Genomic DNA, 14,915 nt, shown 5'->3' with positions numbered 1-14,915 from the left:
CAAGAAGATTGTCTGCAAGCCATCTTCCAAGATGGTCTCTCCAGCGCTCTCAAAGATGAACTCTCTGTCTGTGAGACTCCCACGTCTCTAGATGACCTGATTTCTCTCACCGGGAATATCGACCATCAACTCCAGCAACGGCACCTAGAAGTAAAGGCCTCTCGCTCTCCTACTCCATGCCCCATGCGTGTCCAGAGTCCTCCAGCCAAGACTCCATCACCACCACCTCCTCCCGTAGGTGAACCGTGGGCGACTGTCTCCGACCACACATCTTCGTCAGAGGAAGGAAGGTCTTTGACTTTACTGTGGTGCCTCCAGACATCTTCGGCAGTCCTATCCGGTCCATCTAGAAAACTGCAACGCCTGAGCCCAGCGGGGGTCCCGAGCTTGGGCGCCACTGTCACTGGCCCTCTCCTGCTTCCAGTCTCTCTGGGCATTGAGTCCCACTCCTTCACCACCACTGCTCTTGTCGATACAGGGGCAAGTGGCAGCTTCATCATGGATGACATAGTCAAGCTTCTGAACATTCCTCTTCAGTTATTAGAGGTGAGCCTTCACATTGCCTCCATCCAAGGAGAATGTCTCCTAGGGCTCATCACCCATCGAACAGTGCCCTTTCGTCTGACCATAGGCACTCTCCACAAGGAGATGTCCTTCTATGTGTTAAAATGCTCTACACATCCAGTCATCCTGGGGCTGCCTTGGCTCCAGTCCCAAGAACCCCAGTTTGATTGGCATTCCCGCAATTAGTGCAGTGGAGTTCCAAATGCCAGAAGACATGACTACATCAAGTATCTCCAGCTGACTCTGTCTTGAAGTCTACCACCTTATCTGGTTTGCCTACCCAATATGCTGAGTTTGAAGACATCTTCTTGAAGAAGAAGGCTGACACACTACCTCTGCTACACAAGCTGAATTGCCCTATAGAACCTCTGCCAGGCACGATGCCTCCCAAGGGCAGAACTTATCCATTGCCTCATCCAGAAACCCTGGCCATGTCTGAGTATATTAAAGAGAACTTAGAAAAAGGGTTCATCCTACCCTCCGATTCTCCCGCCAGAGCGGGCTTTTTCTTTGTCAAGAAAAAGGACGGCAGTTTACGCCCTTGTATTAGCTACAGAGGGCTCAACGCCATAATCCGAAAAGACAGGAATCCATTGCCCCTTATCAGTGAGCTGTTTGACCACCTTCAAGGGGCACGGATCTTTACCAAGTTGGATCTGAGGGGCGCGTACAATCTGGTACACATCCAACCTGAAGATATCTGGAAGATCGCATTCAACACAAGGGATGGTCACTATGAAAATACCGTGATACCCTTTGGGTTATACAATGGCCCAGCAGTCTTTCAATGCCTTTTGAACGAAATCCTCCGAGACCTCTTGTACTCATTCATAGTCGTATACCTTGACGACATCCTGATCTTTTCTAAAGACCTTGAATCCCACTGAGGTCATGTTAGAATCACCCTCCAATGTCTAAGAGAAAATCATCTTTATACCAAGTTAGAAAAGTGCCTCTTTGAGCGAAATCGTTTACTCTTTTTAGGGTACATCATATCCGATCAAGGGTTCTCCATGGATCCAGATAAAGTTCAGGGGATCCGGGACTGGCCCCAGCCAGTAGACCTATGGGCCCTACAACATTTCCTTGGCTTTACTATTACAAGAGCTTCATTGCCAATTATTCTACCTTAGCTGCTCCGCTTACTGCCATGACCAAGAAAGGGGCTAACACTCATGTGTGTACTCCTAAAGCCCAAGCCGCCTTTCAGACGTTAAAAGAAGTATTCTGTTCTGGTCGTTGTCTTCAGCACCCAGAACCAAGACAGCCATTCATTGTAGAAGTCGACGCCTCTGCAATCGGAGCGGGGGCTGTCTTAAGTCAGTTTTCTCCAAAGGGTAAATTGATACCTTGTTCATTCTATTCACACAAATTCTCTCCTACAGAGCAGTACTACACAGTTGGTGACCGAGAACTTCTAGCTGTCAAGCTGGCGCTCTAAGAGTGGCACCCCTGGTTGGAAGGGGCGCAACATAAATTTACCATTTTCACGGACCATAAGAATCTTGAGCACCTTAAAGAAGCTCAACTCTTGAACCCCAGACAAGCCCAATGGGCGCTCTTCTTTGAACGGTTCAATTTCGAACTACGATATCGTCCGGCTTCCAAGAACCTCCGTGCTGATGCACTATCAAGATCCTTTCAACCAGAGGATGTTCTTGATGTTCCCAGACACATCATAGATCCTGTCTGCATATCCCTTGCCGTGACCATTACCGTTCCAGTTGGGAAAATTGTTGTTCCACGTAGGTTACGTGAACGAGTTCTGAAATGGGTTCATGATTCCAAGTTGGCAGGACACCCGGGTCGTACCAGGACCCTAGAGATGCTGCGGAGATATTACTGGTGGCCCAACATGGTGCAAGATCCTCGTAACTATGTAGATTCATGTCCCATCTATGTCCAACAGAAGCCACCTACCGGACGGCCTTGGGGCCTACTCCAACCACTTCCAGCACCTACCAAGCCATGGTCAAGCATCTCAACGGACCTGCCTCCATCCCAGAACAATACCGCAATGTGGATCATCATCAACCGTTTTTCGAAAATGGGTCACTTTATTCCCCTGCCGGGCCTCCCATCGGCCCCAGAATTAGCCAAGTTGTTTCTACAACATATCTTCAGTTTCCATGGACTCCCAAAGGAAATCATATCCAACCGAGGACCGCAGTTTGCTGCCAGGTACTGGCGCTCTCTTTGCCAAAAGTTCAACATTGCCTTGAATTTCACGTCGGCCTATCACCACAGACCTTGAAAACATTTCTTTGTTCCTACGTAAATGACCAGCAGGACAACTGGTCCGATCTGTTACCCTTGGCTGAATTCTTGCATAATACCCACGTCGCTGCTGCCACCAATATATCACCGTTTTCCGTGGTTTTCGGGCAACAATCTCGGCTGCCACTTCCAGTTCCTCTCATCATTCCTTCTTCAGCTGCGCAATTCATGGCCCACACCATCTGCCAGGTGTGGAATTAAGTCAAAAAACGCCTTACTCAGGCCGCCGAGCGCTCCAAGCGCACTTCTGATGCCCACAGACGTCCCACTCCACTTTTCCATCCTGGTCAGAAGGTGTGGTTAAGCACCCGACACATAAGGTTGACACTCCCTTCTCATCACCTGGCTCCCAAGTTCATCGGCCCGTTTCCGGTTCTTCGAAGAGTGGGAGCAGTGTCTTATCAACTTCAACTACCTCATGCCATGGGCATCCACAACACATTCCAATTCTTTCTTTTGAAGCCATTGGTCCTCTCCTGGCCCTCTCACAGAAACCCTTCACCTCCATGGATCTCTACCGAACCAGATTCATCACTCCAAGTACGAGAGGTCCTTGACGTCCGCCAGCGACAAGGCAGATGGGAATATCTCTTATCCTGGGAGGGTTATGGGGCCGAGGAGAACTCATGGGAACCATCCCATAACATTCTTGATAAAGAACTCCTCAGGACATTCCACAAGACCCATCAAGAAAAGCCATGGCTGCGTAGAGGGAGGCCTAGAAGGGGGGTACTGCTGCACGCCCCGTCTGCGTCCGGCCCACACACGAGCCTGCTCATCTCGCTAGCTTCTCTGCAGGTCACAGGTCGGCCTCCCCAGCGGCAGCCGCAAGCTCCTCCAGACCTCGGCATCCTGTGGCGGTGGTCGCCGGGCCTTCCACTACGCACCAGGCCTCACGCCAGAGTTTGGCGTCCTTGATGGCGATGGCCATGCCCCTACGCACGTGCGCCCGAACCGCCCGGCCTCTTGTAGGGCCAGAGGCGGGTCCTAGCTCCGCGGCGCGCCCTGATTGAACGTGCTATACAAGGAAGTTCCTGCCTGCACTTCCTTGCCTTGGCAATCGGGTCGGCACTGTATATGTACTAGTTTGCCTCCGTGTTCACAGTCTTGTTCCAGCGTCCTTCTGATCCAGCGTCTGTCTGTCCTGTCTCCCCAGGTAGTACCTTCGGACTGTCTCTCTGGTATTGACCTTGGCCTGCTCCATTGACCATTCTGCTTGCTGCCTGGATCTTGACCTCTGCCTGCCTTGTGACCTCGTCTGACCTCTGGCACCTGACTACTCTCGGACTGACTCCTGGTATCTGACCTCTGCCTTGGCTGACACTCCTCGGATTGATCCACGGAACCTGACCCTGGCTGCCATTGACCACATCTCTCAATTCTGGCTTTGTCACTTGCCTTGTCATTGCCTACACTGTATTGGCCTTCCCTGATCCTCCAGGCCTACAGCCTAGTGACCGACCGCGCTACCTTGCTGCTCATGGATACGCCTCTCTAATACCTCTCCGGGAGACCCTGCAAGGCCCACCTAAGTCCAAGTGGCCCAGGTCCCTAGGGATCCACCCGGGAGGATCGCAGGTGGAGTGGTGAAGCTCATCCTAGCCTCTGTCTCCTCCTGTGCTTTGCTCCCTGGGGGAAGGTGCTTCCTGGTCCCTACCAGGGAGCTGTTCCACACTACTGCAGGACAAGGGTCCACCTCCAAGTGCAACATTCACAAAATGTATGCAACTAATATGCTAACTCACTTTTAAACAAAATAAATACTCTAAAATCACAATTCTCCACCTACTTACCAACTAAAAAGGCTGAAGAAGAAAAAAGTGGTCAAGTGAAATGGAACTCATTTGGCCCAGTATCTATATTTGAAATAAACCAAATCATCACAAAAACGAAGCCTGCTAGCCACCCACTAGACCCCATCCCTGCAAGTACCCTGAATACAGTAAACAATGTAATAATCCCAATATTCAAAACTATAATAAACCACTTGCTGGAAGAATTGATTCCGACCAATATCCAACCTGCCTTTCATCGCTAAAATCCTAGAGAAAGCAGTGTTATCACAATTAGAGAACTACCTAGAAGACAACAATATACTTTTCCCAAACCAATTTGGATTCAGAAAAAAATCACTCAACAGAAATCCTACTCATTTCCTTAGACAACCCTGTCGTACAAGGGTTTGACAACAACTGATCTAACAGCAGCATTTGATACAGTTGACCATTCCCTGCTATGCCACTAGCCAACAGAAATTGGAATAGACTGAAATGTTAACAAATGGTTCTCTTCCTTTCTAAAAGATAGAACATTCCAAGTCAAGAAAGCAATCATATTTCTACCACCTTCCCAACAGATACAGGTGTCCCCCAAGGTTCAGCACTTTCAGCCACACTATTCAACATCTATTTACTGCCTGTATGCACATTACTAGCAAATCTACAAATCAACTTCTTCTTATACTCAGACGACATACAATTCTACATACCTTTTGAAAAAACATTTTAAAAAACCACATCATCTCTGTCAACACACATGAAGGCCATACAACACAAACTTTCTCAACTGAAACTAACTCTAAACCCAAAAAAAACCCTGAAATTGTAAGGTTAAGGAGAGATAACACAATAATCAAACTGCCAACCCTAGACCCTGGAATTAATAACAGTACTCCCTCAGATCAAGTATGAGACCTAGGAATTCAGATAGATGAGAAGTTCACCATGAAAAAACATAAGCAAATTAATCAAAACAGGTTTACGCAAAGCTGAGAATATTACAACGGCTGAAACCACTGCTAACAATGCAAGGCGTCCATATCTTCTTGCAATCACTAATAGTTTCAAACTTGGACTACTGCAACTCCCTATTACTAGGCCTTCCCTCAGGTCTTCTATAACCACTACAGTTACTTCAAAATTCCTCTGCAAGACTCTTACTAGGGACAAGGAAATTCAAACACATCTCCCCCTTGCTGACAGCACTGCACTGGCTTCTCGTACAATACAGAATTCTTTATAAAGTATTATCTCTAATTTTCAATATCTTCAACAATATTAACACTTCAACTTTACACACCACAGAGAGCCCTGAGATCACAAACAAAGGACTGCTAATGGTGCCTTCTACTCGGAACTCACACCTAACGTAAATAAGAGACCAAATGTTTTCCATAGTGAGCCTCAAATTGTGGAACTCTCTGCCAGAGTCATTACAGCAGATAACCAGGAAGAAAGAGTTTCAAGCAAGAACTGAAAATGTGGCTCTTTAGAAAAGCATATGATTTAATGTAAAACACCAATAAGCTGATAATTTCAACATCAGTACCAGAGATAACGTTAGTGAAAAGAGCAATAAGTAAGGAACAATGTAAAATGTAATGTTAGTAGAACTAGAATTTGTATTTACTTTTAAGTCGACCTAAAATATATGAATATGAACTAGATTAGATCCATACTATTGTGATGCCCTAGAATATGTATACATATGAACTAAGATAAATCAACAACCCCAAGCCCAAAAAAATCAATGTCATCTGGGGACTAAAAAATCACCAACAAACACACGTTTCCCAGTAGTATTTTAACTAAATCAGTCATACCTAAGTTATCCCACCACTTTATGTTCTCTTTTTTTCTTTGCTTTTTCTTTTTGTAGGACCTTCAAGTACCCAGAATGTATGATTCACATCCTGCTTTTACTCATAAGTCTGACTTTATTTTATTATATTGTTGTTACTTTTCAAATAAAGAGCTTTACCCCAACCTTGGGAACTCCAACTTCTTTCAGTTGTTACTTATTCACTTTTGTATGTTTATTTCATTTTTTGTCGAAGGTCCCTACTAGAGCAGACTTTCCAAAAAACAGTGTTTAAATAGAGTCTAAACTAACAACCACACTTATCTTTGTTTAATCATCAATGCCCCGACATGGATCCACGTTTCGATATCTGCATCAGGGGGTCTTTTTTTCTACATCGGAGATTCTTCTCAGCTTTAGTCCATAAGACCGCTCACAAAACACGTCACAAAATCCTTTAGTGTGGTATATCTCACAACATTTAAACGGGAGACCTGTGTTTGTTACATATGAACTAAAACATTTACTTATAATTATGAACTAGAACACATACTTATTGTGGTGCTAACCTAGAATGTGAATGGTAACACACAGTATGTGATTTTAGACCATGAATACGAATGATGATATTGTAAACCGTTGTGATCTTCATTTGCAACGATGGTATATAAAACACCTAAATAAAAAATAAATAAATATCTCATGATACCACTGCATCTGAAATATAACCTTGAGCATGACATCTTAGCTCCCTATATTATTTTATATTATTTTTCTCCTCTATAGTTTGGAAGTATTTACTAATTTATCAGTTGGTGACATATCAAGATGCTCCTGATTGTTTCATTGCTTGATTATAGATTGCTGGTAAGTAGAGAAATAAATGCACCAGAGATATGAATAACTACCAATCTTTGCAACATGTTGATGACAATGGCACCAATTAATTCATGTGACACAAATTCAAAGCAGCTTCTGTGTTCTGGGAATCTGCTCATAGCTATCCACAATAGACATGATTCCACTGTGACTATCCCAAATGCACAATGTGGAAAGACATCAGTACTAAAGATCTGTGTAAGTTCCTCACCATTAAAAATAAAGAGAGGGGGTTTTTTTGTGTGTGATAAATTTGGTGCAGTTTTGCATTCAAGCAAATCTAGCACAAACTTTTAATAAATCAACCTCGTGGGGTCTCATTTATGAAGGAATTCTCCCACAGGCACAAAACAGCAGAATATCCTTGATAAACCAGACCCATAGCTATTAAAGTAGGAAAACCACTGCAGTAAATGTACACCTGTGGTGAGCAGCATAAGTAGGTCAGATGTACAAACAGGCCATAGGCCTCCTTTTAGCTATAGCAGGCTGTGATGTGAGATATTACACTATCAGTGGCATATTTCTTTCAATCTTTGAAGATAGAATGAGCAGGCTATGGAAGCCTACCTTGCAAGTATGCTATAAGATGCAAGCTGTTGATGAATCACCAGGATCCATTTTACAAACTCTCACAGATTTCACTAAAAGTCAAGGACAAGTCACAGAAGCCTCTGACATTCAGAAAGAAGGATTTAGGATAAAATCTTATGCACCTTTGTAGCTAATGTTAGCCAACAAATAATCTTAAATTTAAAAACATTAGAGTATTAGCAAAACTGATAATTCTCTCAGTCCTACATGAATCACAATAGCAATACAGTTTCCCAGTTTTCCTGGTTTAACTTCTTCAAGCCTGCTCTAAACACCTTTGCCATTACCTCCACTTTCCACACCCTCTGGTCCCTCTTTCCCCCTAATAATAAACTGGTTCAGATATTCCTTAGCTTTTGCAGCAGCAAGGGTTCATAACCAGGCTATTCAGTGAAAACATGTACTATCAAAATAATAATACATAGAGTAAATGCAGAGATCTGAAACAAAGATAAGAACCACCAAATGCATCACTTGCTATATTTGCAGTGTGGTCAGCATACTCAGCCCTGTACAAGACCAATCACAAGGCTGCATGTCCCTTCCTCAAAGAGTTTTGTGAGGCCCCTGCATACCCTGTCATGTTGCAGTCATTTGACCCAGTCAGGGATCCTGGGGTTTTAACTTTCACCCCTCCAGTTTCAAACTAAGGATTCTTCCATTAAGCTAAAAGATTATCTCCTCTTGCTGCATTAATAGGAGGTTCCTATCATCAGCAAAGTTGCTCATTCCCCTTCTGTTATTATTTACTCTGTTACCAATCCAATTTCTGCCTTTTTTGGCAAAAATCAAATATAAGTTCTAAGTCATGAGGTCAGGGCAGTCCTGAGAACCATAGAACTTTTGCTCTGCCATCTGAAATCACCAAGGATATGAAAATGTCTGGACCCTGAACAAAACTACCACCATTAAAAAAAATTAAAACAGTATGAGCACAGTTTATGTGACTTGCTCAAGACTGCACAAAAAGTAATGAATGGGAGACAAACTTAAACCTTCAGGTTTCAGACCTTATTTGTTTTAAAACATTTTTATACCATTATCCCAATCTTTACATATCGCTCAAGGCAGCATACAAAGCAGATAAAAAAAATAACTGCTCAAATTGACATACAATACACTAAGTACTGAGCTCTAACCACCAAGCTACACTCTGCAGCAGATGTGGCCAATTCCGGTCCTCAAGACCCACAAACAGGCCTGATCTTTAGGATATCCATAATGAATATGAATGAGATATATTTGCATACAATGGAGGCAATGCATACAAATCTCTCTCATACATATTCCTTGTGGACATCATGAAAGCCAGACCTGACTGTGGCTCTTGAGGACCAGAGTTGGCTATTCCTACTCTGGACCAAAGATAATAGACAGTATTTTATTTTATTTTTAAAAAATCCCTACTGAAGGGGGAATAACAAAAATTCCATGCTCTCATAAAAGGAATATTCCACACTTATGGACTATTCTGTAATCCACCTTGCTGCAAGAGAGGAAGGCAGCACAGGGAAAGGTAAACCAGGAAACTAAGACCAGCTCCATTCTAACCAGTACCCATGGATCTATCAGTCTCACTCCATCCAGCATCAATCACTGCCTGCATAAACCCTGTGCAACCCTGGCCGAACATATTCAGTTCTGACTAGCCAATCTTAGTCCAAAGTACATCTACATGTACATTATGTACACAGAGGCCCACACATATGTGCATGCATGAATAAACCCTGAACGAATTCTGGGAAAGGTGACTAAAAATACAAATATATACTCACATGCATGTACTTATATATATATATATATATAAGCATACACATATGGACATTCATTTACACACACATGCATGGGCCAACATATATACCAGATATTTAAGAGTATACATATGCATAGCTCATACTTCAACCGTATTTTGGGGAGATATAGGCCCCTCTAGTGAGATCATTTGCTATACATTTCACAGGCCTAACACCTGCAATAAGGTAAAGGGGCATGGTTTTTGACGGGAGAGAATGAGAAAGAGAGAAAGAGAGAGACTATAAGTCTCTCATATAAGTAAACTATTTGTATCACTGTTGGAGGATCAGCTAGTAACGCGAGGTGAGATTTTGATGGTGGCTTATGTTTTGGGGAATCATAGGTACAAACAGCACAGCATAGCACACATCAGTGAAGAATTGATGAGACTTGGAGTGAGGAAAGATACACAAAAATGAGATTTGTTCATTGTATTTTCAACCTAGTTTGATCCACTCTCTACCTAGCTGCTATCAAGCTAGAGTGTGAGTACATTGTACAAATCTCATCTTTGTGTACCTTTCCTTACTCCAAATCACATTAAATCTTCACTGATGTGTACTGTGCTGTTCATAGCTATGACTGTGCATGTAAAACTGTCCCCCAAACCCTAGTCCACCACTAAAACTTCACCTCGAGTTACTAGCTGACCCTCCTACAGTGGTATAGTTCTGCTTAGTTCTGCTTAGTTCGATGTAAACCGAGTTGATTTGATCTGTATCAAGAAAGTCGGTATATAAAAGCCTTAAATAAATAAATAAATAAATAAATAAACAAACAAACAAATAAATAATAAATAAATAAATAAATATAGGTGACTAATATGTCTGCCACTCTAGAGGCTCTCTCTATATATATATATATAACCCACAACTATCACAGGCCATAATATTAGGAAAAAAAGTGTAATTATTGTCCACAATAGCATGCACTGTGCTATCACATACAGCATTACCACCTCTCATTTTCATCTACTCCTCCCAAAATCCACCCACCTGACCAAATTTGCATACACAGCACACACTGCAATAAATAAGTCATGCAGTATAATGGGCATTAGGGCCCTAATGCATTTTGATGAATGACCCTGAACGTTAGCAGTAGGTGCCAAACTGTAATGGTGCTTTTTTCACTAATGTGGATGTATACTTATGCTCTGGGAACTGGATTTGGACCACCAACTTGTTTCAGATAGGTTATCCTTTAAAGTCCCTATTGATTCAAGCCAGATTTGAACTGGTGACCAAGAAATGAAATGATACGTGTCTGTAACCCTGTGCCAGTTTCCTTGAGTCACCCAGTTTCTCCTGTCCCCTGTCTAACTCTGTGTGATTTCAGGCTACTAAACCTGCAGAAATTGAAATCAATATCGGTTAACTAAGGCTAATCTACATTAAGTTTTCCAAAATGAAAATAAAATAAATTGGACACAAAAAGTCACTGCATATTATCTTTATCTTGCACAAATTAAAATACTGATAGCAAAAACCAATTCTACAACAGTTAGTGGCGGGGGGAATATTCCTCTACCTGCAAGCATATATATCTAGCAACAAGCTTAGTGGGTACTTGGCCATGTACTGCTGAAAACTGGTCAACAAACCAATTTCTGCTGCCACTTGGCCAACTGATTTAGGGCAATCTGAAATAAGGTGGATGCAAACAATAGCCTACCAGGGGAAATGGTAGAGGCAAAAATGGTAAAAAAAAAGAAAATAAATTGAGGAAAACCTGGAGATAAGCACAGAGCACCCTTAGCTGAAAGAAAAGTGAAGGGGAGGACAAAGATCAGCTGGGGTCTGTTGTACCTTCTGCTCTGGCCTTTCTCCAAACACTCTCTCAGCTCCAATCCTCTTCATTCATTTGGTAGACTGCAGAACAGTTTCTGCTTTCTCTCACCACACACCTGCACCAAAGCTGCTTAACCATTCTAGCTTATAATATTTGCCCATCAAAAACCAGGACCATTTTAGCAACGCCAGAAACCGTGTCCTTCCCCTCGCCCTGAATCACATCTCTGTTTCTCTCTACCATTTCCTCCCATTCCTCTTCCAAGGAGGAGGAAGAAAAGAAGGAGAAAAAAGCAGTGAGAAAGGAGGCAATGTGTAGGAAGAAGAGAAAAAAAAAGATTCAGGCGTGACATTTGCTATGTTACAAGAAGGGATATGAAACAGAGAAGTTGTAGGAAAGAGAGAGAAGAATGTTAACTGGAGGGGAAAGGCACAAGAAGGGAAAGAGAATTAGCTGGTAACTAATTTTTTTTTTTTTTGAGGAGGGCAGAAGTAGGAAATTAATTCTTTGTCAGTGACTTTGGGTCACCTGTCAGATGAAGAAAAAAAAAAAAACCCTCATCTTACCTTATGAATCTGGACAATTTCTCTCTCCAGAGTGGGGCTGCTGGTATCGATGGTGCCATTGGACGGCATCATGAAGAAGAGATTATCTTAAAAATGTTCTTTATATTCAAAATAATAACTAAAATCAACAAAAAAAATGAAAACGATATATGTATTTATATAATGTGTTTGTGTTTTTAAAGCACCAGCTGGAAGTTTTTCTCTCTTTTCACGCTCTATTTTCTTTCCAATCTTCCTCCTTCTGACCTACAAGTAAAGAAAAAGGAAAAAAAATCAGATCACAAAAATACGATTCCCAACAAAATCAATCACAATCCCAGAAAGTTAAAAAAAACAAGGGCTGAAAATCAAATTACTAGTTTAAAAAAGCAATGTGTGGAATAACTGAGGGGTTTTTTTTAAATAGGTTTTCCTTGCAGGGATCTGCATCGATTAAATCCTTGCAACCTTGATATTCACCCCCTTTTCTTTTTGGTAATAGTTCTTATTTTTTTGCAGATTATTTTTGTCCATTTTTTTTTTTTTTTTGCAATGCTTAGAAACACATGCCCTCCAAATCCAATACATCTGCTCCTGAATAGAATACCCCCATCCCTTTTCTGTTTATTTTATCTTACGATTTCCAAGAGTAATACTGAAGAAGGCAAGGGAGTGCAGCTCCTTTTGCAGGAACAGGGAATGACTGAAGGGTGGGGGGAAATAGCGAGAGACTCGGAAAACAAAACAAGGGACAGTCAGACCCAGGCTGGTCAAGGAGAAAAAGAGAGCTTAAGGGAGAGACCACAAGATTTGGGGTGGGAGCCGCAGTCTGATTGAAATGGTGGCAAGCTTGCACAGTACCAAGGGGAGGACATACTGGCTCGGAAAGAAAGAGACTAAGCAATGAAAAGCTACCGATGCAGACAGGAGGATAGAGGACAAGAACAGAAAGATGAGGGGGGAAAAGGGGGAACAGACAGACAGGATAAAGCACAGATGGGAATGGACAAGGCTGAAACCAGCCGCCACGGCCACTGGCTGAGGCTGGTTGCAGGCAAGGCAGGCGCTGCCTTCATTACAGGAAAAATCTCTTTTCAGACAATGCTATGTGCTTCTTTCCTGTCTCCTATCTAGGTTCTGAAGCCAAGAAATTATTTGAACCCAACCTTCCTCCCCTCGTACCTCCCCCCCGTCAAAAAACGCCGTCTGTTTATTAACAGCAGTTTCCTTGTCTCTGCGGTTCCTTTAATGCTTTCTCCTAATTCTGTGATTTTTCCCTATCCATAATCCCATACCAAACGATCTCCCAGACAAAAAAAAAATGTAAACCAACCACCACCAAAAGCTTATGCACCTAGGAGTGCCTCACACTCCCCCCGCCGTCTCCCCTCGGCCGAATCTCCCTCTCCCTCTAGTCTAGTGTCTCCTTCCCTAAAAGATACAGAACATGGCGGGTTTTGACACAGAGCCAGAAACACATTTTTCTCCTTTTTTTTTCCCTTTCCCCCCTCCTTTATTTCCCTTTCCTTTCCTCCCCTCCCCTCAACGCTTTGCCTCAATTCGCCCCGGCTTAAATTCTCCAATAAAAAGAAGAAATCGCCAACAACAATAAATGCCACGCTTAATTATTAGCTTTTTTTTTTTTTTTTTTGCCTTTTTCTATAAAATTATCGCTTTGTTTGTTCGCTGGTATTCTTAGTTCTGTTGGGGTGGGGGGTTTCCCTAATGTTCATTATTCCTACCCCCTCAGCGCTGCAGAATCCCCTTTTGCGGGGAACTCGCTGCCCTGCAGTTAAACTGGGGGAAAGGACGAGGGGCTGAAGCCTGAAGGAGCGGAGGGGGCAAGCGGGCGGGAACCTCGTGAGAGCCTCGGGCAGCCGCCTACCCCGCCAAAAAAAAAAAAAATACCCCAATCCTCCCGCTGACACATTGGGCCGGGAGGTTAAAACCAAAGTCACCTCAGGAAAATGAACTGATTGAAGGTGCCAGTTTCCTTCATCTCGCTCTCTTTTTTTCTGTAACCTATTTCTCATTTATAAAAAAGCAAACAATAAAATATATTTTTTTAAAAGGTTAGAATGTCCGCACTGCAGTGATTTGATGTGGTTTTTCTTTCACTCTTAACGGCGTCCTTTGGCATCCTAGATTTTTTCTTCGCCATGTTAAGGCGTGTTTACGGTCGGGTAAAAACAGAGGCTTGCGCGCCCAGACTGTGCAGGAATTTAGGGGTGCATACAGCCAATGAATGCACTTAAAAGTTCAGGCGCGAAAAATGGCTGATAAAATGCAGCGCGCGGAAGAGATTCATCCCCTCCGTACACCCTAAACCCAAATACCAGATCTTTACCAGATTTTTTTAATATATATATATATATAATACACACAGCTACGCACACAGGCCGTAATACAAGTACAGCTTTTACACACACACACACAAAATCCCATGCCACTTGCACACTCCTGGGTATACACGCCTTTCTCACAAAGAAGCACTCAGCAGTCACGCATTTTCCCTCTCATACCGTCCACAGAAAGCACGCCACACTTCTTCCAGAAACACACTGTCACACCTACCACAGTCTCACAAAACTGTCTACACACACAGGAAAGTCCTGAGAGTGAGATATTTCTCCAATGATTATATAATAGTACGTAAAATTCAACAGGTCACCCACGTTCTTAAGTTTTGAGAGATTTATCTGAGGCCCAATTAGGATAATTCATCTGTACAAGGGCAAGGCTGCTCTCCCCTCCCCCATACACCGTAGCAATCGCCAGCAGCTCGGGGGTTCCATGTCCCCTCACCCCCACCCTGGACTCCTGCAGAAGCCCCTGCCACTCCCAGCACCACAGCCAGAGAACTCTCCCCTCCCCCACCCTGCGCGTTCATGG

The 14,915-nt window shown here is 43.2% G+C and overlaps 1 protein-coding gene across 1 annotated transcript in view; it reads right to left on the bottom strand.

Moving 5' to 3' along the window:
- Positions 1 to 14,915, bottom strand: part of LOC115088641 (DNA (cytosine-5)-methyltransferase 3A-like) — a 636,171-nt gene that overhangs the window by 613,066 nt on the left and 8,190 nt on the right. The window contains exon 2 of the mRNA XM_029596904.1: positions 12,045 to 12,290. Coding sequence (XP_029452764.1) covers positions 12,045 to 12,116 — 72 coding nt within the window. The 5' untranslated portion in view covers positions 12,117 to 12,290. The remainder of the gene's footprint in view (positions 1 to 12,044; positions 12,291 to 14,915) is intronic.

This window comes from Rhinatrema bivittatum, chromosome 3, assembly GCF_901001135.1.
Source record: "Rhinatrema bivittatum chromosome 3, aRhiBiv1.1, whole genome shotgun sequence".
Taxonomy (NCBI): domain Eukaryota; kingdom Metazoa; phylum Chordata; class Amphibia; order Gymnophiona; family Rhinatrematidae; genus Rhinatrema; species Rhinatrema bivittatum.
Note: the sequence above shows the minus strand (reverse complement) of the source record. Positions and strands in the feature narration are given on the sequence as shown.